Genomic DNA, 26,164 nt, shown 5'->3' on the forward strand with positions numbered 1-26,164 from the left:
AAAGTAAATAAAAATCCAAAGATGACAAAAATGCAATACAAGAATTGAAATGCGAGTTAAGGAGTTAGAAATATTTACAAACGGTGGTTTAGGGAGGACTCCACCAAACTCTCATTCTTGATGAGATGTCAAGGGGGCATGTTCAAGGTGTTGTTGATGTTGCTCAACACCTTGAAGAAATAATCAAACGCTTGTTCATTGTCATTATAAAGCTCTTCAATAGACCTTGGCCCTTGTTGTCAGTCTTGATCGATGGCATTACCAATGTACCTTCAAATTCGTCGTCCCAAAGACCACAAACTTCATTAAGTTGATCATTGAAAATCTCTTGATTTGATGGAGACAATTCTCCCAATTTCTTCTCTTGGCCAATGAGGCCATCCTCTTCTTCTTTGCTTGATTTTGATGAGCTTTGCAAGCTCTCCTTGTCACAATTCACTTGCTCTTTGAATGGAGCATCTTCAATTTTCTTCTTCCATTGGAGTTCCGACTTCTTCCTATCATCCTTCCGGCTATAATGATCAATCATGAAACACGGTTCATGCAAACGAGGAGCTCTCATAGTCTTGTCAAGATTAAAGGTTATGCTTTCATCTCGCACTTCTAGAGTGAGCTCACCATGTTTCACATCAATCACCGCACCCGCGGTGTGTAGGAAAGATCTTCCTAGAATGATTGGAATGTTGGAATCTTCCTCCATATCAACAATGACAAAGTCCACCGGGATGAAAAACTTCCCAATTCGTACGGGAACATCTTCCCATATCCCTAATGGTGTCTTCGTCGATCTATCGGCCATTTGGAGTGTGATATTGGTGCATTTAAGCTCTTCCATCCCCAACCTTTTACTCACCGAGTACGGCATAACACTCATACTAGCCCCTAGATCACATAAGGCTTTGTTGATCGTGGTGTCGCCAATGGTACACGGTATTGAGAAGCTTCCCGGATCCTTTAGTTTTGGAGGTGAACTCCCTTGAAGTATTGCACTACTCACCTTAGTGAAGGCGATAGTCTCAAGTTTCCGGATCGACTTCTTCTTTGTGAGGATGTCTTTCATGTATTTCGCATAGGCCGACACGTGATTGATTAATTTCGTGAAAGGAATCGAGACTTCCAAATTCTTCACAATTTCCATAAACTTTCCAAGTTGGTCATCAAATATGGGCTTGGCTTGACGACTTGGAAAAGGAAGTCTAATCACAATGGGCTCCTTCTCCTTGACCTTGTCTTCATTTTTCTTTGAAATTTCTTCTTTTGATGATGCTCCATCTTTGGAGTTTTGCACAATTTCTTCCTTATCACTAGCTTCCACAACTTCATCCTCAACTTGCTTCTTCGGTGCTTCATACCTTGTACCACTTCTCAAGTGAATGAAACTAACCGTTTCATGTCTTGGGGGATTACTTTGAGGTGGTAATTGCCCCTTTTGTCTTTGTGAGCTTGAAGATGCTAGTTGAGTCAATTGGGTTTCCAACATCTTGGTGTGAGCTAGGATGTTGTTGATGGTGGTTTCCTTTGCTTGACTATCTTTTTGCATTTGAGTGAAAAATTCTTGTTGATTCTTTTGCATTTGGAGGACCGCTTTTTGGACATCAAAACCTTGGTCATTTTGGTGATTGTATGGATTTTGATTTTGGTAACCTTGGTTTTGATTGTAAAAGGGTCTTTGATTTTGGTTTCTCATGGGAGGTGGGGTGTATGTTGTTTGAGGATTTTGAACATTTTGGCTTTTGTATGAGAGATTTGGATGGAATTTGGTGTTCTCATTGTAATAGTTGGAATAAGGGGTACCACTCTTGTATGCTTGGAAAGCATTCACTTGTTCATTTGTTCCCCTACATTCACTTTGATCATGTCCCAAAGTTCCACAATTCTCACATATCCCACTTGGGATTGATGAAGATGCCGTCATGGCATTAACATGATGCTTTAGTGATTTTGAGACTTCTTCAAGTCTAACCATAGCTTTTTCAAACTTCAAATTGATTGTGTCAATGTGAGCACTAAGTTGAGCACCCAATTGAGTAACGGAGTCCACTTCATGCTTTCCTCCTCTAGTAGCCTTGCGAGGTCTACTATATTGTGAGTTATGGACCACCATTTCCTCAATTTTGTTCCATGTTTGATTGTCATCAACTTCGGTGAACATTCCATTTGATCCCATGTTGAGAATGTTCCTTGAATCTTCATATAAACCGTTCCAAAATTGTTGTACCAAGAACCATTCGCTAAGTCCATGGTGAGGACATGAGCGACAAATTCCCTTGAACCGCTCCCAAGCTTCATACAAAGATTCTTCATCCCTTTGCTTAAAACCCGTAATTTGAGCTCTTAGCATGTTAGTCTTTTCCGGTGGGTAGAATTTTTTGTAGAAAGCTAGAGCCAACTTCTTCCAAGAATCTATTCCGAGAGTGGCCTTATCAAGGCCCTTCAACCATTGTTTCGCAGTGCCAATTAGAGAAAAAGGAAATAAGACCCATCGTATTTGGTCTTGAGTTACACCGGTTTGAGAAATTGCATCACAATCGTTACAAAAGGTTTCCATATGAGAATGAGGGTCTTCACTAGGCATCCCCCCAAATTGGCTTCTTTCGACTAATTGGATAAAGGCGGATTTGGCAATAAAATTTCCGGTTAGATGTTGTGGTGTGGGAGTACCATTGGGTAGGTTCTCCTTGGTACGTACGGAATGTGATGAAAATTTAGGCATTGTAGGTTGATTTTGTGGGGTATTTTGTAATGGGTTCTCCTCACCTTCTCTTGCAAAAGGGTTGATGAACTCAATAGTTGGTTGAACAACCTCACTAATACCTCTCAAATTCCTCCTAGCAAATCTCCTATTGTTTGTCAAGGTTCTTTCAATTTCACGGTCAAAAGGTAACAAATCACCTTGTGACCTTCTACACATGCAAAATATCAAACAACTTGAAAACAATTAGAACAAACCTTCAGGAGTTTTACTTCTCCAAGGCAAAGAAAGACACAACTAATAACAATGTAAGAAAATCTAAATCAAGTAAACACCGTCCCCGACAACGGCGCCATTTTTGATCGGTCCGTTTCGTGTTCACAATTAAATAGATGTGGTCGTTGGGTCACGTCCGAATCAAAACACAATTTATAACTTCACAAACAACTCTACAATTAGTAAAGAGGCAAGTAAAGGTCGGATCCCAAGGGACGGGAATTGAGATGAGATTTCTATTGAGACTAGTGGTGTCTTAGGGGTGTTACAATTTGGGTTGATGTAGAAGGTCACTAAACTAAAATAGCAATGGAAATAAATAAGCAAGATGAATTAAAAGGGTTGTAAACAATTGATAAAAAGCACTAGGGTGTCATGGGGTCATAGAGGACGAAAAATTTATTGATTTCCTGCCAAATTATCACGTCTAAAGATGGATATTGAGCCTAATAGAGTCCTTATGTCATGGGAGTGATAAATGACAAGCTTGGTTACACGTCTAAGTAATCACTTAACGCCTAAAACTAAGTTTAATTGACGGAAAATAAAATTTAGGGATACACTTAGTGATAATGACAACAATTAGGGGTACCATGTATGTTTTAAAAAGTGTAGGGGTACCATGTAGAAAGTCAAAAAATTAAAGGGTACCATGTAGAATATCCCATATATTTATTTATATAGGTACCCTTTTTTTCATTGTTTGATTTTTAGTAACGCTAGACGTTGATTTAATAATGCTTAGATTGATTTTCTTACTATGGGTTTTGTTTATTGTATCATTGCAGATTTAAGAGTAAGAGTGTCAATTGACGAGATAAAGAATGTAAAAGAGGTGTAGTCTACCAAATGTATATGTAAATGTTGATTAGTCTATTAAATAAGATGTGTATGTCATTATTTATACACTTCGATGTAAAATTTTTGAACATGGACTTATTGTTCTGCCGGATGATATGGAAGTTTTTGGGTAGTTGGTTGCATTCTTGTGTATGTATTGTTTGTTCAATTAAATATTGGATTGTTAAATTTATGGGAGGTTGCTACAGAAATTTAGGTAGCAATTTTTTTTAAAAAAAATACCTATCTATGGCGTCGGTTCTAAGTTAGAAACGCCACGAGCTATAGTGACGGTTTTCAAGTAAAACCACCACTATAGATAATCAATGGTGGCGGTTCTTAAGTTAAAACCCGCCACTATAGATAATTAAAGTGTTCATTGAAATACCTATGGTGGCGGTTTTCTTACAATAACCGCCACTATAGATGAGTTACAGTGGCGGTTCTTGTCTAACAACCGTCGTATTATATAAGTCTATAATGACGGTTTTGTATAAGAACCGCCACTATAGGAGAGCTATAACGGCGGTTGTACAACCACCTATAACCGCCGTAAAGTTTATACGACGCCGCGATAAACGACGCACCCTAAATCTCTAAAAACCGCCACAAAAGGTCATTTATAACCGCCACCGTAAAGGGTTTTTCTACTAGTGATATAAATAAAAGGAGTATAAAATTATAAAATACAAAATCGTTAATTTTTCTTCGAAAATGACTTAATGCATACTTAAACTATATAAAACAATAAAATAATATTATTAGCTACGTGAAAAAAACTCATTAAGATAATTTAAGCAAAGTTATAAAATAAAATCATTAACTTTATGTTAAAAAAAATTCATGACATACTACGGTTTTTTTTCTCATATTAAAATACAATTAGGTGAAATATAAAAATTTGAAGGTATAAAAATTTGGAATGAATCCTCCTATATAATAAGAGAATAAAATTCTCCAAAGTTTTCCTCCAAAAAGGTATCAAGCTAAATAAGAAAACAAAAATACTTCTTTCTTTAAATTATTATCATTTCATCAAAATATAACCTTTTAATAAAATAATAATATTTTCTTTTAAAATCTAAATTATAATATTTTAATTAAAGAAGATAAATTCACTATAATTTTATAAATTGTAAATTTCTAAATTTTTGTTATGTATTATTATATATGAGAGAATGACTTGACACATTTTGTATAAAACAAAATATTAAACTGGTATAATTAGCTTCATCACAAAAAAAATAAAAAATCATTAACATAATTTGAGAAAATTTATTATTTGTAATCATTAACATAATCTAAAAAAACCGCGCATTTGCGCGGGATCTATACTAGTTTTATACTAATGGGGTCGAACATAGATCATGAGTAACATCTCATGACTTTACCAACTAAAGCATCTGCTATAGATTGTTTAGTCAAACCTGCTAAAAGTCTTGAATATGCCAAAAGTTCTCTATGGGGAGTGTTTGGTAAACAGTAGATTGGTGAATTTTCAGCATATTCAAGCCTTTTAACGTGTTTGACTCACCAATCTACTAATTTACGTGTTTGGTAAATGGCATATTTAAACAGTAGATTGAGCTTCAATCTACTGTTTTCCAACATGTTGTTCCATCCAGCATATTTACATTAGTAGATATGGAAAATTGTATCTGTCAACCATTTACATATAGATACAACAATCTATTAACTTAAATCCGTTAATTATCAAACACTATTATTAAATATGCTAATTGAAATATACTAGTCAAACCTGTCAATCCAATCTGTCATTTATAATCTGCTTAACTAATCTGCTTCTGCTATTATAAATCTGCTGAGTACCAAACATGACCATTATCCAGGTTATTAAAAAGGGTTATTTCATGGCAATAATCCAACCTAAGGCTCGTCTTCTCATATTAATCCAACCTAGTGTTTAACTGAGAAAAATCCTAACTTTGACATCATTTAACTTGTACTGAACTCATCCTATAATTGACCTGATACAACAGGTTTCTCAACAGGTGACCATATGGATTCATCTCTTTACTATTCTTCTTCTTCTTCTTCTTCTTCTTCTCCTCCTCCTCCTCCTCCTCCTCCTCCTCCTCCTCCTCCTCCTTTTTTTTTATTTCCTTAATTTATTATTCCCATCAAATCTAACACAAAATTAACATCTCCGGTCCAATCATTTCTGGAATTTTTAATCAATGCCTATGATTCACACTTAAATGAGATAATCTTCAATACCCCTAGTAGTCTTCAGTCACCTGTAACTTTTCCTTGCTATAAAGCTTTGCAGGGGACCTTATGAAGGGTAGGAAATGTGTAACCAAATAAACCCAGAAAAATCAAAATCTCAAACCCCAAAAATTGAATTTGGTTTGAATTTATGGGCTTAATTGGGATGGATTATAGGCGGGGGTGAGATGGCGGAAGGAGTGACGAGGTCCGCAGGAGCGGAGGAATATAGGGAAGGTGGATGGTTGGGGTGAAGCCGTGGAGGACTTCAACGGCGGCGAAATTACTGTGAACAGCGCCGACGTTTTTAAGAGATATGAAGTAGGTGCGTGTGCGGCGGCGAGGACGTTATGAGAGATGGCGACAGATTTCATGAAGGTTTTACGGTCATTACAACGGGATACTGCTTCTTTGTTCTCTATCTTTGAAATGGGTATATTGTTGAATGTTGAAGGTAAAAAGAATTGAAATTGGATCCGTCCATTATTTTTCTTCTGAATTTTGGGTAATATGTGAAGTTATAGGAATTAAAAATTGATGATTAGGCAAAGGTGATGATTTAATAAGTTTATGTGGATGATGGATTGATGGTGGTGGTGGGAATATAGGGGGAATAAGTGAACGTTGATGGTGGCAATAAAGAGGAAGAAGAAAAGGGTTGGGTTTGGGTTTATTATAATAACAACAAATAATAGAAAGAAGAAGAATGTCAGGTGGTTTTAATTTTTTTTTTTTTTAAATAAACCTTGACCTGATCAATAGGTAGCCGGTTACTCGGTGTAGTGTAAGAAAAATGAGGGGATAAATCGGATTATTGTGAGTTAAAATAGAGCATGGATTAATATGAGAATAAGAGACATAGTTTGGATTATTGGCATGAAATAACCTTATTAAAAAAGCAAATAATCCAACGAATAATTCACGCGGTACCCTTAAAGTTTGTCACTTTGCACGAAATACCCAAATTTTTGATCCAGAAATCTTAAAGAGGTCATAACTCGTGTTTACGAGTTCTAAAAGTGACGAATTTTTTTTCCAAATCGCTCATCTTTCCGAGAACTACAATTTGAAAAAAAAAATTATCGCATTTGGATTCCGCTACTAGGAGTTATTATGCGTTAAAGTTTTTTCGACCGAACAAACTTTGAGTGAGCATATCTCCTGGTCACGAGTTCCAAACTCGTCAAACTTTTTTTTCAAATCGTAGTACTCGGAAAGATGATCGATTTGAAAAAAAAAATCTTCACTTTCTGAGTCCATAAACACAAGTTATGGCCTCTTTAAGTTTTTCGGATAAAAAATTTGGGTATTTTGTGCAAAGTGGCCAACTTCAGGGGTACCGCATGAATTATCCGATAATCCAAATAATTCACCCTAAATCGAGTCCATTTTTGAAATAATGGTCAAAAATAAAATATTTGTCGTTTTGGGTCGGTTTTGAAAATATTTGTCAAAATGGTGTCCACGTAGGCTCGGGATTTCTAGACCTGAAACACGCCACTACTAATGGCGTGTTTTGTGAAGGAAACACGCCATTAGCAGTGGCGTGTCTTTACAACATTTTTTTTCCTCAACTGACTGAACTTAAAAAAAAAAAAAAAAAAAAAAAAAAAAAAAAAAAAAAGATTTACATAAGACACGCCATAGGGGGTGGCGTGTTTCCCCTCCGAAACCCGCCATTCCCAATGGCGTGTTTGTTTTAGTCCATTTTTTAATGAAGTTTCTTTCCCTACTCATTATAAACACGCCATTGATAGTGGCGTGTTTTAGGTCCAGAAATCCCGAGCCTACGTGGACACCATTTTGACAAATATTTTCAAAACCGACCCAAAACGACAAATATTTTATTTTTGACCATTATTTCAAAAATGGATTCCCCTAAATCGAACCGTACCCCATACCCTCCCCTCTATATAAGTTCGATAAAAAGTCGACACACCCATCTAATTTAGGGTAAATGAGTCCCTACTGGGCTACAATCCTACCTTTAACTATCAACCTTCTTCGTATGCTTCATACTTTTATTACTCTTCAAATTCAAATTCATTGAAAAATTAGTTAAATATTTTCTTGGCAAACCACACAAAAAATCAAATTAAATGGAAGACGTAGAACATTGTAATCCTGGTACTGTTGAACAAGTTTTTAGGGATTTCAAAGGCCGTCATGTTGGTTTAATTAAAGCCCTTACTTCTGGTTATTTCTCCTCCTTTTCCCGACATTTTTCAAAATTTTCATTTTTTTTTTGGTTCAGCTTTCTGGGTTTTTGATTATAGTGTGGTGTGAACTTTTTGGGGTAAAATTACTGTGAAAGATTTAATCTTTTAACCGTAGGGTTTAACGCTGACATGGTGAATTTTTATTTTTTGCAGATGTTGATGAATTTTATGCACAGTGTGATCCAGGTTAGTGTTAATCTCACTTGGTTGTGAAATTTATTGTTTGAATTTGATTTTTTGTGTGTTTGCTTATATATGGTTGAACATTGATGAGACTTCTATTAATGTGGTAATGTTAAGTATGAGTAATTATCGCGTAAGACCGTCTTATAGTGTGAGACGGTCATTTTAGTGAAATAGAAGTAGTGTTTAACGAATAAAAGACTATGATCCGAAATAGTTAGTTGTATTAAGCTTTCATTTGCTTAAAAGTTATATTAATTGCTTAATTTATTGGTAATGATGTTTATTGACATGATATATGATGTTGGATGGTGATGGTTTTTCCAAGTTTTGTAGGGAAAACTGTGAATTTTTTTATTAAATGATGTTCAGAATCAAACAAATTAACAAAAGGAGGCTGAGTTTAAAGAAATTATCGAAAATGGGTCCACCTAGGACAGATAGATAGTCGCTCAGCTCCATAGCGTAGTCGTCCTCTTGGTAAGCGACTTGACCACAAGTCTTTTGTTAAGAATTTTTTTCCAACAAGGCTCAAGTCGCCCTCTGGCTAAGTGATTGGGATTTGAAGTCGTCGTGGGACTGAGCGACTTTCTTTCTGTCCTACGTGGACCATTTGCGTTGTCTGACTTCTTTCAACTTAACCCCTTTTGTTAATTTGTTTGTCTCTCAAAGCCTGTTTGAATTTTGTTGAGTGCTGTGACTCCATGTATTACATTCAGATGACTTTGTTAAACAGTGTTTATTTCACGCGAATCATTGAAGTTGGTATACTTATTATGTTGATCAACTGTGCACAAGTTGCTTAGCTTTTTCTTGATTAGTTAATGAAATTTGAACTGGGATCCTGTCTCAATGCTCTGTGTGTCGTGAGAGTCGAACATGGTTAGTTGTTATATAGTGGGTGTCTGTGCTGTTGAGAGATTGGCAAGTGTTATTTCTGTAATGGTGAGGCTGGTGCTGGTCTTTAGTATTTATTACTCCTTAAATCATCTACTGTTGTGTCACATTGCAAGGTTCTTTGTTGGAATGAATTTTCTGGGTGATTCGTGCTCGTGTCGATTCATATAAATAGGATTCTGATACTCGTTTTGTAAAACATGTGCTAGTACTTTAATGGTTACTTAGACAATATCAAGAATCAATAGACTTGCGTCAGATTTGAACAACTAAATAGCATAAACACAGAATCTGACCGCAACAGTCTCATCTCATCTCATGTCGTGTTGTGTTGTGTTTCTTTTATTCGTTTTCGCTCCTTCATTACTGTTGCATGTCTATTGGAGGCAATGCATTTTTGAGCCTTTTTCGTTAGTATAGCGTTGGTAATCGGCAAATGGGTCTTTTAGAATTATCTTTAGTTATCTGGTAGTCTAGTTTTATATGTGCCTCTAACTGTCATTTTGAAATCACCTACATAGATTTAAATTTTTTTTTACCGGAAATCAACTGAAAGAGAGTAGTTCTTAGTTTTGTCATACGGTATCTTTGTATATTAGTTAAATTTGGGGTTGTGAATGTATGTTGTCCATGTTTGTTATAGGCAACTTATAGCACAATACTTTCAAGATAATATTGCCAATAACTTATATACTTCCTCTTATCATTGTTTCTCTTCTATTGTATTTCCTCGTCTAATCTCTATTTTAGCTGTTCTTTATTATATTCCTCATTTTCACCTGTAATCTTCAGGTCATTAATTTAAGTTTCTTGCTAAACAGAGAAAGAAAACCTATGCCTGTATGGGTTCCCAAGTGAGCAATGGGAGGTCAATCTACCTGCTGAAGAGGTGCCCCCTGAGCTCCCAGAGCCTTCACTGGGAATAAACTTTGCAAGGGATGGGATGAACAAGAAGGATTGGATAGCTTTGGTTGCTGCCCACAGTGATGCCTGGTTGCTGTCCGTTGCATTTTATTTTGGGGCTAGATTTGGCTTTGATAAGGCTGACAGGTATATCCGTATATATAGTTTGTATGTCTGAGTGCTTGTGTAGTCATTAACATCAAGCCGATATCAGTGGTCCATATGGCCTTCAAGTTATCTCTTCTCCGTTTTATTTTCAATAGGACCTCCCACTCCCTCACGAACTCTTCCGATGGTGTAATCTGGCTATTTTCTGAGTGTTCAATCGTGACCATGTATGTTTTTTGTCATTATTCTAGCGGAATTGGTTTTAGTGCCCTTGCTTTATGTTGTTGAGAATTAAATAGGCTAACAATTTTAGCCTATTGTCAGACTGTGAGGGGAGTCATAAATAGTAATGTGGTCCATACAAGATTTTAGATATCTTTTTTTATCAGTTTAGCAAAGGCGTCATTGTTTTTGCCTGAAAATTTAGCGTTTCAATCTTTGCGTGATTTTGCGGACTTATTCTTTCTAGGGTTAGAAGTTATAACTTGCATTCCCGGCATTTACATGTTTTGATTCAATCTTGAGATGATTATGCTAATCACCACATTTTGTTTGTTTCAGTCACTAATGTTTCTTTAACCCTTTTCTTCAGCTACGGATCACTTGTCTGACACTATGAGTCTATGACACAACACTTCATTTTAGCCAAAACATAAATATGTTTCACAAAATTGCTGGTTTCGACATTAGCTTTGTTTGAGTAACATTGGTTAGCATTCATGAAGGGGTCCATCAGCAGTCTATTGGCAAAATGAAGTGTTTTATGAGTTACGTTTACTGTAGCTTGCTGTCCAAATTTCTCCGTTTAAATTCTTGATGACCAGGAGTTAGGGGATTCCTAGGTCATTTATTATTACTTGCTTTTATGATAACTTGTGTGCAGGTGTTACTCTAACCAAAGTGTGGTCTCTTTGACTTCTCATATTTTTTTTGATGTAGGAGGCGGCTGTTCAATATGATAAATGATCTTCCGACTGTATATGAAGCTGTGACTGGCAAAGCTAAGAAACAAGTGGAGAGGTCTAAAGTCTCACAGCACAGCAGCACTAAATCAAAATCACATTCAAATTCGGTAAAAACTCGACTTTGTTGCTTTATTTGGCTTGTTCACTATCTGTATGCTGGCTTTTTCCTTGTTGCACACTTGTCAGTGGCGTGTTTTCATCGTGATTTCATCTGCCATGGTAGGGAGTGATACTGGTCGATATTATGGTTGACACCCGAGTCATGACTAGTAGTCTAGTACAACTGATACTAAACCAATACTGTTTTTATCATGTTTGCGTTCGGGATTTGTTTGGTTGAAGCTCAATCCAAATCATTTGACCTGGTAGGGAGTTAAGTCGCTAACTAGATTGCTAAAGTAATTTATACTTCTATTTTAAACTAGTTGAGACTAGGTAGAGCATTATACGCACTCGATTATGTTGTCAGAACCGATTTGAACACCAAACCATACAATAGTTTCACCGCCTTATTTCTTTCCCTACTTATATTCTGTGCATTATACGGTTTATTGGCTTATCTTCAAAACATATCAATCCTGCTCATTGTTTGTGCATGGGGGGGCGATGAAAGCAGCATCCTGGAATGCAGGTCAAGCATGCAAAGGCTGTTCAACCAAAGGAAGAAGAGGAAGACGAGGAGGAGAATGGTGATACTCTATGTGGGGCCTGTGGCGATACCTACTCATCTAACGAGTTCTGGATATGTTGTGATATCTGCGAAACTTGGTTCCATGGTAAGTGTGTCAAGATTACACCAGCACGTGCTGAGCACATTAAGCAGTACAAATGTCCTTCCTGCAATATCAGTAAGAAGACTCAGCCATGACATTGCTCAATTTCCCTGGCTCCGGGTTTGGTATCTCATTGATTATGACTTCTGTTCATTAGCTCTTGTGAATGTTTTTGGAACTTGTTAGTAGGATCTAGGATCTCGGTTACTTGATCACGTAATTGCTTAATCTTCCGTTTAGGACTTTAAAAACTTGTTTAAATATTAGCGTCCTAATGATGTCTTTACTCGAACACAAAAACTTTATCTTAACTACTCATTTTAGTATCATCGGCTTATTTGCGAATCTATTTATCTGACAATATCCATCTGGCAACGCTATGCTGTTAGTCGGCTATAAACCGGGGCCGGTCTCATAATACGCTTATTTCAGGACCGTTTATGGTTTGATGACCGGTTTTTAAAGCGACAATATTGAACTTCATAAATTTCACTACACCATTGTGTTTTATGAGAACTGACTTGAAAAAAATTGTCGAGTTAGGAATTCGTGACCAAGAAATATGGTCACTCAAAGTTTGTTCGGTTAAAAAAACTTTGACATACAAAAACTGTAGCCACGGGATTCAAATACGACAAATTTTTTCAAATCGTAGTTCCTGTAAAGATGATCGATTTGAAAAAAAAAAGTTATCAGTTTCTGGACTCGTAAACACGAGTTATGGCCTCTTAAAGTTGTTCGGATACAAAAATTGGATATTTCGGGTAAAATGTCAAACCTTAAAGATACCGCGTGCATTTTCTGAAAACAAATTGATACTCCCTCCAATTTCCTATTATCTTTCCTCTTTCCTTTTTCAAACAAGTTTGATTATCTTCCCCGTTTCCTTTTTTGGTAAGTTTTATTCATTTTTTTATTAATTTCTCTCCTAAAAAATCAACAACTCCCATTACTATCTATTCTTTATTCATTATTCATTCTTTATTATTGACAACTTACAATACTTTATTCATTCTTTCTTCCCCTTTCTTAATTTTTGTGCCCAAAAGAAAGGGGAAGATAATAGAAAATTGGAGGGAGTATATTACTATTAGTTTAGGTGTAATGACTAGAACGTGGTGGTAGATGGATAGATTCCTTCATTATGTTATTGACCAAAAGGATTCAATATATTACAATTAAACTTTAGATAATCCATTACTTTTATTGTGTAGGTACTTCTCTGTCTTTCTCCATTACTTGATGCTACTTAGATAATCCAATCCTAATCGAGGTAACTCAATCTCGTTAATGTAAAACGGTTTTAGATAAAAAAAAAAAGGGTTTTTTGTCAAAAACTACCTTTTATTTAGGGTCATTTGTGAACAACTACCTTTCATTTTATTTTTGGCTTTCAACTACCTTTCATTTCTTCATTTTGCGAAAGACTACCAAAATTCCACTTCCGGCGATAAAAAGTCAACTTTCCGGCGTTGAGTTACCATTTCATGTTGAATCTAACTCTTTAATTCATAACCCTAATAATAGATGATAAAGATTGATTCAACCCAACATTAATCACCTCAATTTGTCTATGTCTTACCCGAATCAAAGTCCTAATCACCGAAATAAAATCATCATTGATATTAATCTTAACATGGTAAATAATTCTTCAACAATAATGATCGATTGGGCCATGTTGGCAAGATTAACTCCTAGTGTTAACTATTCGAAAATAATCATGAATTCTCTCTTATGATCACTTATGTGGTATTATCTCATTAGTTTTCGTATACCCACCATCTTACCATGAAAAGAGAAAGAAGTACTTCAATATGACTTAAATGAACAGTAGATTGATGAATCATGTGTAGTTTATAAGGTTGTTGAAATGTAAGGGTAAAGGTGAAAGTGGTAGTAAAGGTGACGACGGAGATGGAGATTGAGATGGTTGATGCGTTGGTATTGTTTTAAACAAACTTTTGATAAGGTGTTGGGCATGGAGAGGAACTTTTTCGGATTTTGTTGGGTGAACAAAGGGAGAAATATGGGTTTATGTGTGAAAAAGGGAGAAAAGGGCAAGTCAACGCCGAAAAATTGACTTTTCTTTCGCCGAAAGTAGATTTTTGGTAGTCTTTCGCAAAATGATGAAATGAAAGGCAGTTGAAAGCCAAAAATAAAATGAAAGGTAGTTGTTCACAAATGACCCTAAATAAAAGGTAGTTTCTGACAAAAAAACCCAAAAAAAAATGAATAAAACAGATTCAATGACCAAAAAATCATGATCCATATAATATAAAACAGTTGTGTGTTTTATCCACAGAACTCAGAGAAATTGATCAGTAATCTAGACTGTAGAGCCCATAGAATCATAGATCAGTACATAACCCGAGTAGTAGTTGGCTTATACGATAAATTGTTGGAACTAACTTCCTACCTTATCAAAGGGCCAATCTCTAGATGAAATGCGATGATAACAAACCCGGAAACTGCATACATATGCTGATATGCACAATGTACAATGTACCCGTCACAAATGAGAATTTTGTGATCTTTGAGAACGATGATATTACTGCCAAAAGTTAATAACATTGCATCTCATTCCAAAGGAAGAAATCAGAATGAAAAATAAACAACAACACACTTATTTATATCACTACATTTGATTTCATTTCATTTCATTTCATCCTTAAACCTAAGTGACACCCTCTTGTGTCTTAGCAGAGAGCCGCTTAAGAAACTCATAAGTTGTGATCATAGCCGTGGCCGACATCGACATAGACGCCCATCTCGGTCCCAACCCACGATAACAAGCCGTCCACCCGCCTTCTCGTACCAAATTCCTAACAGTCTGACCCACTGTCGGACCCCTACGCCCATTCCCATTCCCATTCTCCTCATTGTCCAACACTTGCACTCGAGTCTTAATAGTATCCAATGGCATTGTAATCAAAGCCGATACACCACCTGCCAACGCTGCGCTCACTCCTTGGACCGCCATTACCGCTTTTGAACTCGGCCTATACCCCCCGCCATTGTTGGTATCCTCCTTTTTGCAATAATAGCAACTTATTCCACCCCAAATTAAACGCTGCGCAACAGAATAAGACGCCCACCAGACCGCATTTGACGGAGCATAAGTTAGTATCGATATCCCGAACCCTCTATATAACCCTCTTAAACCGTCGACTTTTACGATCTTTTTAAAAGCATCAACACCATTAACATACTTAACTTTGTTGTTGATGTGGTGATCCTGAACCATCAGTCTCTGGCTCACCACATCAACTGGGGTCCAGACCAGCTGAGCCGCTACGGCAGCCGACACTCCAGCTGCGGCATTAGCAAGTGTCGCTGCCGTCGGCTCTGGGACACCAAGCCCAAGGGTGGCGGACCCCACATTCGACTTAGTAACCTCTAACGCAGTCATGTAAAACGCTCTAGCGGGAATTGTGCCGGTCAAAGACGTCCCAAACCCCCTGTACAGCGCCCTGAACCCCTCGTTTCGTACCAAATTGAACGCGGTTCCGATACTTGATCTCTGTAGCTGGGCTGCAACTGTAACTTGTTGTCTTGTTTTAAGAACTACCACCGGGTATAACGCCGCCGATACGCCGGAGAAAAGAGCTGCTCCTAGGATGAAGAATTTGGATTTGTCAAGCATTTCCCAATTAATTTCAGCTGGAAGTTGAATTTCTTCACGGGATTCTTCTTCTGCTGTTCTTAAATTCATTTTTTGGGGGATTTTGGATTTACAAAAAAAAAAAACCCAGAAAATCAACACTAAAAACACAAGATTATATACAAAAATCTAAAAAGTGATGAGTTAGATGTAAAAACATGATTATATACAAAAATGGAAAGATTTGATGATGGGATTAGTGAAAATTTTAAGAAGATGGGATTTTTTTACGTTTACGAACCCAGATTTTAGAGCAAAATATATAAACAAAAGAAAAATCAAGCATTTCTGATCAAAATTAAAATAAAAAAGATGATTTTTTTAATAATAAACAAAATTAGGTTAAGATTATCATGTTAAAGATAATAAAGATTGAATCTTTATGATAATTTAGGGGGAAATGTGGGAAGAGTGAAGAGAATTGGGGGTTTAGGAAAAGGGGGAGGAGTTGGGAACTGACACGTGTAGGTAAGTGTTAGGGCTTTGCGGATGTTCCTTTATTTTTGGGGGTGTGTCTGGTATTAGCACGTGAGTGTCACGTGGGTCTGAGATTGTGTTCGGTTGCCCTTATCCGTTTGTGGGTTTGGTTCATGTAGCTCGTCATCTGCTCTTTTAGCCTTTTTAGGGACCATGAAGAGAGCTTTTGGACAAGAGAATGTGATTCCTTGATCTAAATTTGGATCATATTTGTATTATTCCCTACGTTTTAATCATTTATTTACCTAAAATTAGTTATTCGAGCTGGGTATTTTTAAGTTGAATTGCTTAGAGTCGGATCGAAATTGAGTCATCCAAGTCCAATTTACATTCTAATTTTATCGTGATTAGAGTACTACTCTCCCCATCTTGGTCATTTGCTTAGTTATTTCATTTTCTGATATCTAATTCATTTATTTACCTTTTTATAATAAAAATGCTTCTAATGAATAATCTTGAGTGAAATTCCCACGAGATCCAAGTTCAAGTCTCCTTAAAAGAATATTGTGGAGTGTTTATGGCAGGAGTCTTGTCACTCTCGAGTGACTAGTATACGTGGTTTGCAGGATATTATGTATTTACGTATACTCGGGGATTTATCCAGTGCACACCAAAGGTAGCGGCTGTAGATCCCCTCGTCATAAAAATAGAAAAAAAATACATTTGATGTGTGTGATATTAAAGAGGCTACAACAAAAATCATTTAACTATAGTAAATATGATCAATTTTTATTCAACAATAAAATCAACATAATATTTCACTTCATAAATATTAACAAAAAAATGTAGAACACAAACTTTACATTACCCCGTCCGTCCCGGTCATTTGTTGTCCTTTGGTTTTAGCACAAAGACCAAGAAAAGAGGAGAAGACCAATTACTAAATGACATGTGGATGAAATTGATTGTGAATCATCAAATTGTTCATCAAATGCAATCCTAAAATAGAAAGGACAACAAATGATTGAGACACCCGAAAATGAAAAAGGACAACAAATGACCGGGAGAGAGGGAGTATTAATTAAGAGTACAAATTAAAACGTATGTAGATCGAACAAGTAACAGCATCCGTTGACTTTCAAGCATTTGACAAAGCATTAGAACTCCTACCTCGCAACTTCCTTCTCTTAATGCAAGCTTTCATGCAAACCACAATCCACACAACTAGCCTAATGAGATTAAGTGCCGAGACCATTAGCAACAACCCAAACAAGATCAACACCGAAACAAGCGTAGGTGCATCGATTCTCGAGTATCGACTCTCATTCGAGATCATTGATCCGAGAAAATTCACCGCCAAAAACCCAATTGATGTGTACATAAGTTGTAGTACAAGCCATACACAAAGTTTGTTCCTAAGAGAAAATCCACTTACCAATAGGACCAATAAGGCCGAAACCGGTACAAATGTTAATGAGAATGTTGAGTAATCATCGGTCAAATCGGGTCCATTGGTATTCATGTTGATAACGGGCACTGCTGATGCCGCGGCTATAATAGCCGCGACAATCAGCAGTGCTCCCCGGTGTTGTTCTAATCGGATATTGTCAAAGGTGAAGAATTTTTTCCATGATTTCTTGGACCTTTGTTGTCTAGGAAGTTCCCTTATAGCGATTTTGCGTAGAGAATTAGGTGACGATTTTGGTTGAATTGCGGATGAAGAACTAGCGTTGTAGGTGGTGGCTCTTTGTGCATTCGATTGTAACATGAAATTGAGTATCTCAAGGCTTTTTATGTCTCGGGGAGAATTTTCGACCAAATCTAGTGCCGTAAGGCCATTGTTGTTCATCGCGTTTAGTTCAATTCCTGGCCTTGACATCAAGTACTTCATGATCTAATACAACAAGATAACAAAAATGATTCAAATAATACATATATATCGGCTCAATTAGATGATAATCAACCAAACCTACATAATTCGCTAGTAAGGTTACTAAAGGGTCACTTACAATCGATTTAAACTAGATAAAAATATACGGACGTTTGTGACTGGTCTTAAATTAAGACGTACTAATTTGAAATTAGGTAATTCAATACCAAATTATCATCATTATTAAGACAATCTTAAATTCCCATAGGTCCACTATGAAGAAAAAGACCAGATTAGAATGATTAATAGAGAAGTAGTTTTGTTTCAAAAGGTTGAAGTTGATAGCACGTCATTTTGCCTTGAAAGACACATCATTCGATCTAGACTTTGAAAGGTTAGCTAGATAAATACAAGAGTTGGGTTGCTCATGATTTTCATTTTTGTCAAGGAGTTGGTGTCTCTTAAGATGACTTATCCGTCTTAAAAGTAAAACAGGTTAAATACACTCCACATAATTAGATAAAGATAAATTGTTTTGCTAGTCTCTAAAAGCTCTCCTTTTGTCCTATCCTTCTACTTGACGTCTCAAGTTTAAGACGGATATATGCGTCTTAGACAATAATTTGTGCTTTCTCATTATATCCATTTAAAGATTAAAATGGATTAAATATCACCGTATTTAAATAGATGAGACAAGTTTTTTTTTTTTTTTTTTTTTTTTTTTTTTTTTTTGTTAAATCCTAAGCATTTTAGTAATTTTGTCTCATCTATCCTCATTGACCGACCTACTCTATATTCAGACTCGGAATTTAAGTTCTTTTCGGGAAAAAGTTAATAACAGTATAAAAAAAATAATGAGATTTTAATTTAATGTAATTACTAATTAGTGTACCTCAAAGTTCTTGTAGAGAGCAGCCAAATGCAAAGTAGTATATCCATCATCATTCCTTGCATTTAACAAGTCAACACCATCATTTTCACCTACCATCACCTCCTTAACCAACACTTGCAAAGCCTCCAAATTACCAAACTTGACACACAAGTGCAAAGCCATGTCACCCTTATCAACCGTCATCCGAATCGACTCAGGACACGCCCGAACCAACTCTTGAACCACCTCAACTCGACCACCCTTCATAATTGCGAAGTGAAGGGGCACCATCCCTTCCTTGCTACGAGCAAGGCAAGGATTGTGCCCCACACGCAATAAATCTCGCATGATGTCAAGGTGACCCTTGGCCGAGGCGAGATGAAGGGGTGAGTGGCCGAGGGAGTCTGACTCGGACACTAGTCGAGGGTTGTGCCTCAGCACTTCCCTTGCAAAGTCTGCATGGCCACGTAGGATCGCGACGTGGAGAGGAGTTTCATGGAAAAAAGTGGTGGTAACTCTATCGAGAATTAATGGATCGTCTGTTATCAAGGTTTTGAAGAGTACCACGTTGCCTTCGATGGCAGCTTCATACAGTTTCTTCTCCATTTCCATGTCTATGTTTATAATTTGTGATACTATAGAATGCGTTTTGTACGCTATTTATTGGAGAAATAGTAAATAATATGGCAAGTGGTAACAGCTAAGAATTGAAGTGTTTCGTAGTGGAAAACGTTGACTATTTGACTTTTCTAATATGGTCAAACGACGAAGAAAAATGAGAAATCATTAAAATTTTCATGAACATTGAACAGGTCAAGTAACGTGGGCATTCATGCTATATTCATGTTATTCCGAAGTACGAATCGTTACGGTGAGCTGTCGATAAGTTGTTTCAGGTTTGAGTCATTTTCAAGTTAATGTTTACATAAATGATCAGTTAGTAATGTTTGTTTCAACAAGAAATCATCAAGTAACTCGACTTGAGTAGGGTATATATGTGCAAGTCTATGTTTGCAAATAGGTTCAGTTGGTAATTTTTAGTTTGTTTTCGACAAGAAATCATCCGGTAACTCGACTTGGGTAGGGTAGATGTTCGCTGTAAACAATATAACGGGGGGAAGAAAAATAAGGAGAAGAAAAATGAAGGGCTAACTTGATATAATTGCTCAACACAATACTGCAGTTTTATCTGTGGATTACATTGTTGGCTAAACCCTGCCGGCTGCTGTCGATTTACAATCCCGCGTTACATGTGAATATTGTAGTCGTACCTCAAAATTGTTACTCCGTATCATTGAACCAAAGCTCGCCGGTATTCTAGCAAGTAGTCCAAAAGATGGACAGATCCACGAAGGTTTAGCAATTAATTATAATATTAGTCTCTTGAATTCTGCATCAGCTCAAACCACTGTAGGAGAAATCATTAAGTCGTCAGAAAGGGAATAAAAAAGATGGGGGGAAGCTGGAAGTAGTACAATAATAAGTTTGATGATAATGATACCTGTCTTAAGAGATCAGCCAGTGTTCTTGGAAGTGCCTCGATGTTCCGCAGAACAATGTAGTATGGGAATGGGAACGAGTTGAGATATAGATCAACCTTCTCTAGTTCTCCACTCTTCTTGAACCAGTAGCGCTTCATAAAAAAAAAGGAACTAGTAAGCAATGAAGCATAGACCAAAAAGTATACTTAATTATCCTGTTTTTACAGGGGAAAAGATTAGTGCCCCCTTGATAAATTTCTAAATCTACAACTTTTTCTATGACATACCGGGAAAGTCAAAATAGACTCTTTTGCGTTATCTAGAACAATAAACGCCACCATACAGTTTTTGTTCAAGAGGTCCCTAACGCGGTGCTCGAGCTTTTCGTTCTCATGGAAGCGGCCATCAGCTATGATCAGAACAAGCTGTTGTAACGGGTTCTGACCAGAAGGCGTTCTAGCATTTGTAGCTGCCTGTTCTAACATTTTGTTCAAATACACGAGGAGATCAAGCATTGGCTTCTCATTTATCGTATTCTCTTGTTTAAATGTCAGGCTTGAGATCATCTGCGCCACACACCAATAAATGTATTACTACCAAATTATAATCTTGCAAAGAATTAAATACGGTATTCACACTTAGTCACTACTTTGACCTCAAAAAGTCAAATGAGAAAAACGCTTAAACAAACAAAGTAGCTCAATCGAAGTTCATTAGTTGCTAGGTCACTAGAGTACTGACCTGCATCCCTGCCTCTCCTGTGAAGGGTTGATCGAAGTCATGTAGTAACCTGACATTCCCCTGTTTCCCAAAGCTTGTAACAGCAAGCTTTCCCACTTCCAGCTGAGACATTGCACGACAGACAGTGACCAGAGCTTCAATGGCGAAATCTCCACAGCAATTCTCAGACATACTACTAGAATCATCCACCACAATCACGACTTGGTAATCACGTTTATTAGGCTTGGTACGTCTCAACCATATCTTATCTTTCCGATAGTGACTAGCAATGTAAGGAATAATCTGTTCAATGAGCAAAAATATGAGTAAGATGAAACATGAGCACCAAATTAAGGAAAATAATATGGAGTACGGAGTATAATATAAGAGGAAAAAGCTTACTTTCTTCATGTTGATCCTCTTGCCGGTCCGGTAATCCCCTTGAAGTTTGCTAGCTAGTGTGGGTTCCATGATGAGACGCAGCTGCTCAGCCAATTCCTGAGACAGCCTCGTTGTGCGCAGTTCGTAGTTTCTCCAACGTGCACCAGCATCCACTTTCATGTCGTTGAATTGCTCAACAAGCTCATCAGCAAGATCTTCCGATTCACTTACCTCACTTTGATCACGATTCATATGAAAATTCTGCATTGAAACTAAACTCTCCCCAGGATTTCCATGACGAACATCATTTTCACTGACAGGTTCGTTATCATCAACAGACAATTCTTCGTGATGTGCATCAGGAATTGTCATACTTTGATCAATCCTACCAGTGGGAAGTGAATGGTTTTGGACTTGCTCAGTTTCATTATCCTGACTATTGGACGCCTCAGCTGTACCATCCTCGTCAGCATCAAGTCTGTCTCTGTCAGGCCTGTCGTTGCTAATGTTATGTTCCATCTGATCAGGCATTGCAGGTCCCAATGCCTGATCAGTATGCCTGTCAGACTCTGATGTATACCTATATTCATCTGCAGCTTCATCCATCACTTCATCTATAGGTCCTTTGTCTGTTTCTGGAAGGTCAGAAGAGACTTTGACTCTCTCTTTCCAGTCTTGGAGTGCATCCCCCAGGTCCCTTAAAGGGTTCGGCTGATTTTTCTGGAAAGGGGAGGAATCTGGCTCTGGTAGTTGTGATTTTTGCCGGTCATCTGTGGGATTTCCCCGCAATGAGTTGCCCAAAGTAGCGTCTATTTGGCTGGAATCTTCGCCCGCATTGAAGTCATTCTGAATATCACTACTTGTAGGCCACATCGTTTGGACAGATGACTGTGTGTTAGGATAGTGGTCAGCTGTCGTGTCGGAATTTTGATGCTCAGACACGTTCGTTGAAGGTGTATCAATATTACCACCCATTTCCTCGTTATTCTCCTCTGAATTATCCTTGGATTCATCATTCAAATGATCAGATTCTGCTTCTGCTAGAGTTTCATCTTCAGGGACAACAGTTTCATTCTCCAAGTCTCTATTGTCGCTGTCATTTTCTTGTCCTTCATTTTCATTTTCTTCTACGGGATCAGCCTGATCCACATCCATTAGATCGTCTTGGTCCTCTGAAGTTTGATTTGGCTCATTGAGGTCTATATCAGTGGGATCAGCATACATATCCTCCTTATCAATATTCATCCCCTCAGTTTCATCCTTGTCGGAACCCCCATCATCATCATCATCATCATCATCTTCTCCACCAGATGCATCAGAATTACCTTCGGCATGTCCATCAGTACCAGCAGAATCATCCTTAGCTCTAAGCTCCCTGTTATTAGGATCCTTGTCTTCCACCGCAGACCCAGGCTCATATTTCTCTTTGGTAGCATCAAGATCCTTATCCTCTTCCTTGTCCCATAACTTCTCGTCAGCGATCTTTCCGTCCTCCCCAGTGGCTCCCATCTCACTTTCCACTTGATCGACTTCATCATTTTCTTCCTCACTTGCATTATTCTCATCAGCAGAATCTTCACTGACGCTCAATGCGGGAGCATCAATATCATGTTCCATTTCAATGCCATTAACATCCTTGCTCGGGATTTCTTCTGAAGCATCCTCCTTTTCTTCCTGTGCACATCAGAATGGCATACACAAAATGAGGCACAGATATTCACATCTAAAAATACAATTCTTGCAACTTTAGTAGCAACCCTCTTTATACTAAAAGAATAAGTGTGCTCAAACATTTTCCCTCCAAAATGCATTTTCTTAAAAAAGGAAACTAATGACAATTAAGTGCATTAACTTAAATAAGAAAACTAATAATAAGAAGTTATTTCATTAAACTATTATCTTTTCATCAAATTATATTGTTTTCACTAAACTCTAAAACTATAATCATTAAATTAAAACAAAATAAAATTGATATATAACTAATTGTTTTATTGATTTTATTATTATACAATGACTTGACTCATACTCCATATAAAACAGACCTGTAAATTGTTATTATTAGCTTTGTGGTTAAAAAAATGTTTTTTCATTTGAAGTACATTTATTTTGTTAATTTTCTGGATTAATTTTCAGTTTCAACCTTTTTTTTTCTCAAAGTAAAATATAATGATGAGAAATATACTAAAAATATAAAACTAATATACTGTGGTATATACTAGTTATCAGTACGGATTTACGGGTCATTCTAAAAAAAATATTTGGGCGCAATAAATACCTCTTTAGAAGTTCCCAATAGCTGATTTTCATCAGTTATTTGGTCACTAACATCTTTCACTCCAACACCTTCTCCCATGCCAGTCCCACTAACATCTTCAGTTTTATCACCAGCGTCATCAACTTGGTCTTCAGTAGGTGTCCCGTAGCCTTCAGAAAACAAGCAAGCAAATACTTCGGCAAGGTTATGGGTCAGAGAAGATACCTGCACGTGCAGACTCAGTTAGGATTATGATACATCACATAATACCACCAATTAGACAAGTCGTAAGGAGTATACATACCAATTGGTGGACAGCCAAAAAGTCATGCAAAAGACCATCACAGAAGGTCAGTGCCAGTGTCAAGAGTTCTTCAAGACGAATAAATTGCTGACCCATTTTCCGAGATAGGCCATACACATTTGCCAGTTTGCCCTAGATGAAGAAGATTTCATTAGTGCACAAATAGATAAAAAACTATTACATCAAACTACACTAACAGGCTTGAATATGAAGCCTTACAGCAGAAGTCATTATATTTTCAAGTTCCTGGCTTATAAGGTCCAGTTGTAGATCTGCTACATACGAATCGAAGAGATGTTTCCCTGAGTTGATATTGTCTGATGACGCTTCGGCAGGATCACCCCTGTTACTCCAAGAACCTATTTTCTGAAGTGCATTGGTGATATAAATGCATGTACTATTGACACAGGAATACATTTCAGCTTCCATTTCAGATAGACCTTGCGGTGACAATGGTTGTTTGCCATGCTGCTCAGAGGAAAGGAACAGCTTTTCAAAGTCCTGTGCCTGCAATTCAGACATAAAATAAGCTCTCTCAATAGGGGTAGCCAATTGAAATGAATCATGCAACAATAATTGGGATACACACAAAAAATATAAGTTAGGAGCTACAACGACATTGGAATAAAATCAATAAATATATAAATATTTACATATATACATACATGGAGTTTATATACCTTATCAAATATATCCTGAAGATGCTCAAGCAGAATATCGATTGCCCTCTTGTTCATTCCCTTCTCACGCAAAGCAAGAAGATCCTCATGAAGCTCTCTTATGAACCGAAAATTCTGAGCGATGGATTGCTCCATATCCTTGGTAATCACAATAGCCCGCATTTGAGCTGTAAGTTTTATAGATGGACCAGCACCAAGTAATTCACCATCTAAGTATGCCTGTGAAAATTCATATTGAAAAATGATAAAGCTTTGTCAAAATACTCTCTAAAGATTGGAGGAAGATAGGGAAGAATGAAGAGTGCTATTGACAGTAAGATCACATTCCCACCTTAGAATCCTCAGCTAACTGATTCTTTTCCTTAATGAAGGTAAGGACGTCATCTGCTGCAGTTTTGATGTTTTGACAGGTACTCAAATGAGTACTTTGAATTGTTTCAAACATCAAGGATTCTTCATTCAATGTTGAACACAAGGTATCAAACAGTTCCTGCAAAAGGTTGACAAAAAATCATAAAACAAAGTTAAAAAAAGTAACAGAAATGAATCGACGACACATAGTACGTAATCCAGTCTGGAAATTCTCAGAGAACAAATGGTTACTTTTTGCTGCCACATGCAACGGAGAAGAACATGTTGGTTGGAACACGTAGCAACTCCATTATCGTGTCCCTCAGTCAGTGAACAACTGACTGATAGCTTTTTTAAACAGTGACTGAATTCTCTGAAGTCTTTCAAACGCCTGGTAAAATCATAAGCAGTAGCACGTTGCTCCATTTGATTTATCATTAGGTGTCCAAGAAAGCTGCTTGATCGATTAACCTGCAAGGCACCAAATAGATATTTCTCAATCACAACACTTTGTAACCAAGGATTAGAAGACACTTCGTATTAAAAGTGATACGTCCTAGCAATATTGGTTCATTACAATTTAGAAATCAGCAGTTACCAAGTCCACAAAATAGTCTTTATTATTTAAGCATCTTTACTACAAATTTTTAATACAACTAGATAGCCTGAATCGAAGAGTTAAAAAGCAATAAAGTAATATCTTCATCTTAGCTCCTCTGTGACATTTACCTGATCAGGATTGAAATCCTTGTGAAAATTAAGGGACATCTGTTCTAGATTTTTCACAGATGCCAGACTCTTGAAGTAGTGAAGATTAGCACATCTCCACCTCTCTTCCAAACTCGTATTGTTTGAACTTTTGGATCGGTAGGAAGCAACATCAGTTTCTTGAGAAGACAAGCTTTCAAGCTTCACCAGCAAATGGTTCACATTATAGGCAGGCAGAAAGAACCACCTATCTGATTGACACCTTTCATTTTGATCCTGCAAATTTGCAGTCTTAGAACCAAGTAACATGATGTCGAATGCGAGCTCAAATGGTAGAATATTGAATTTCAACTCCCAGATCCAGAAAGCATTGTAAGACAG

At 37.1% G+C, this 26,164-nt stretch overlaps 4 protein-coding genes and 1 non-coding gene across 5 annotated transcripts in view; 2 read left to right on the plus strand and 3 right to left on the minus strand.

Moving 5' to 3' along the window:
* The first annotated feature begins 2,234 nt into the window (after positions 1-2,234).
* Positions 2,235-2,341, plus strand: LOC141625860 (small nucleolar RNA R71). The gene has a single exon (XR_012535608.1). It is a non-coding gene; the product is annotated as a small nucleolar RNA R71 (small nucleolar RNA).
* Positions 2,342-7,978: 5,637 nt separating this feature from the next.
* LOC141622739 (PHD finger protein ALFIN-LIKE 4-like) lies at positions 7,979-12,411 on the plus strand. The gene is made up of 5 exons (XM_074438735.1): positions 7,979-8,233; positions 8,410-8,442; positions 10,158-10,386; positions 11,287-11,419; positions 11,929-12,411. The coding sequence occupies exons 1-5, from the start codon at positions 8,137-8,139 to the stop codon at positions 12,178-12,180; spliced, it is 744 nt and encodes a 247-aa protein (XP_074294836.1). The 5' UTR covers positions 7,979-8,136; the 3' UTR covers positions 12,181-12,411.
* A 2,188-nt stretch (positions 12,412-14,599) lies between these two features.
* On the minus strand, positions 14,600-16,225 carry LOC141622740 (uncharacterized). The gene has a single exon (XM_074438736.1). The coding sequence runs from the start codon at positions 15,795-15,797 to the stop codon at positions 14,760-14,762; it is 1,038 nt and encodes a 345-aa protein (XP_074294837.1). The 5' UTR covers positions 15,798-16,225; the 3' UTR covers positions 14,600-14,759.
* Positions 16,226-16,965: 740 nt separating this feature from the next.
* Positions 16,966-19,674, minus strand: LOC141621180 (uncharacterized). Its single transcript, XM_074437856.1, has 2 exons — positions 18,926-19,674; positions 16,966-18,057 (listed from the first exon to the last, which is right to left on the minus strand). The coding sequence occupies exons 1-2, from the start codon at positions 19,514-19,516 to the stop codon at positions 17,302-17,304; spliced, it is 1,347 nt and encodes a 448-aa protein (XP_074293957.1). The 5' UTR covers positions 19,517-19,674; the 3' UTR covers positions 16,966-17,301.
* Positions 19,675-20,036: 362 nt separating this feature from the next.
* Positions 20,037-26,164, minus strand: part of LOC141622741 (midasin-like) — a 35,114-nt gene continuing 28,986 nt past the window's right edge. Inside the window, exons 65-76 of the mRNA XM_074438737.1 lie at positions 25,805-26,059; positions 25,328-25,546; positions 25,056-25,214; positions 24,725-24,943; positions 24,264-24,551; positions 24,045-24,176; positions 23,762-23,965; positions 21,508-23,160; positions 21,127-21,408; positions 20,673-20,951; positions 20,406-20,537; positions 20,037-20,312 (exon numbers count right to left, since the gene is read on the minus strand). Coding sequence (XP_074294838.1) covers positions 20,280-20,312; positions 20,406-20,537; positions 20,673-20,951; positions 21,127-21,408; positions 21,508-23,160; positions 23,762-23,965; positions 24,045-24,176; positions 24,264-24,551; positions 24,725-24,943; positions 25,056-25,214; positions 25,328-25,546; positions 25,805-26,059 — 3,855 coding nt within the window. The 3' untranslated portion in view covers positions 20,037-20,279. The remainder of the gene's footprint in view (positions 20,313-20,405; positions 20,538-20,672; positions 20,952-21,126; positions 21,409-21,507; positions 23,161-23,761; positions 23,966-24,044; positions 24,177-24,263; positions 24,552-24,724; positions 24,944-25,055; positions 25,215-25,327; positions 25,547-25,804; positions 26,060-26,164) is intronic.

This window comes from Silene latifolia, chromosome X, assembly GCF_048544455.1.
Source record: "Silene latifolia isolate original U9 population chromosome X, ASM4854445v1, whole genome shotgun sequence".
Classification (NCBI taxonomy): domain Eukaryota; kingdom Viridiplantae; phylum Streptophyta; class Magnoliopsida; order Caryophyllales; family Caryophyllaceae; genus Silene; species Silene latifolia.

Coding starts and splice junctions, on each gene's coding strand:
- LOC141622739 (XM_074438735.1), top strand. CDS start 8,137: ATGGAAGACGTAGAACATTGTAATCCTGGTACTGTTGAACAAGTTTTT. Junction 8,234..8,409: donor AATTAAAGCCCTTACTTCTG/GTTATTTCTCCT, acceptor TATTTTTTGCAG/ATGTTGATGAATTTTATGCA. Junction 10,387..11,286: donor GGCTTTGATAAGGCTGACAG/GTATATCCGTAT, acceptor TTTTTGATGTAG/GAGGCGGCTGTTCAATATGA.
- LOC141622740 (XM_074438736.1), bottom strand. CDS start 15,797: ATGAATTTAAGAACAGCAGAAGAAGAATCCCGTGAAGAAATTCAACTT.
- LOC141621180 (XM_074437856.1), bottom strand. CDS start 19,516: ATGGAAATGGAGAAGAAACTGTATGAAGCTGCCATCGAAGGCAACGTG. Junction 18,058..18,925: donor CTCTCTACAAGAACTTTGAG/GTACACTAATTA, acceptor TTGTTGTATTAG/ATCATGAAGTACTTGATGTC.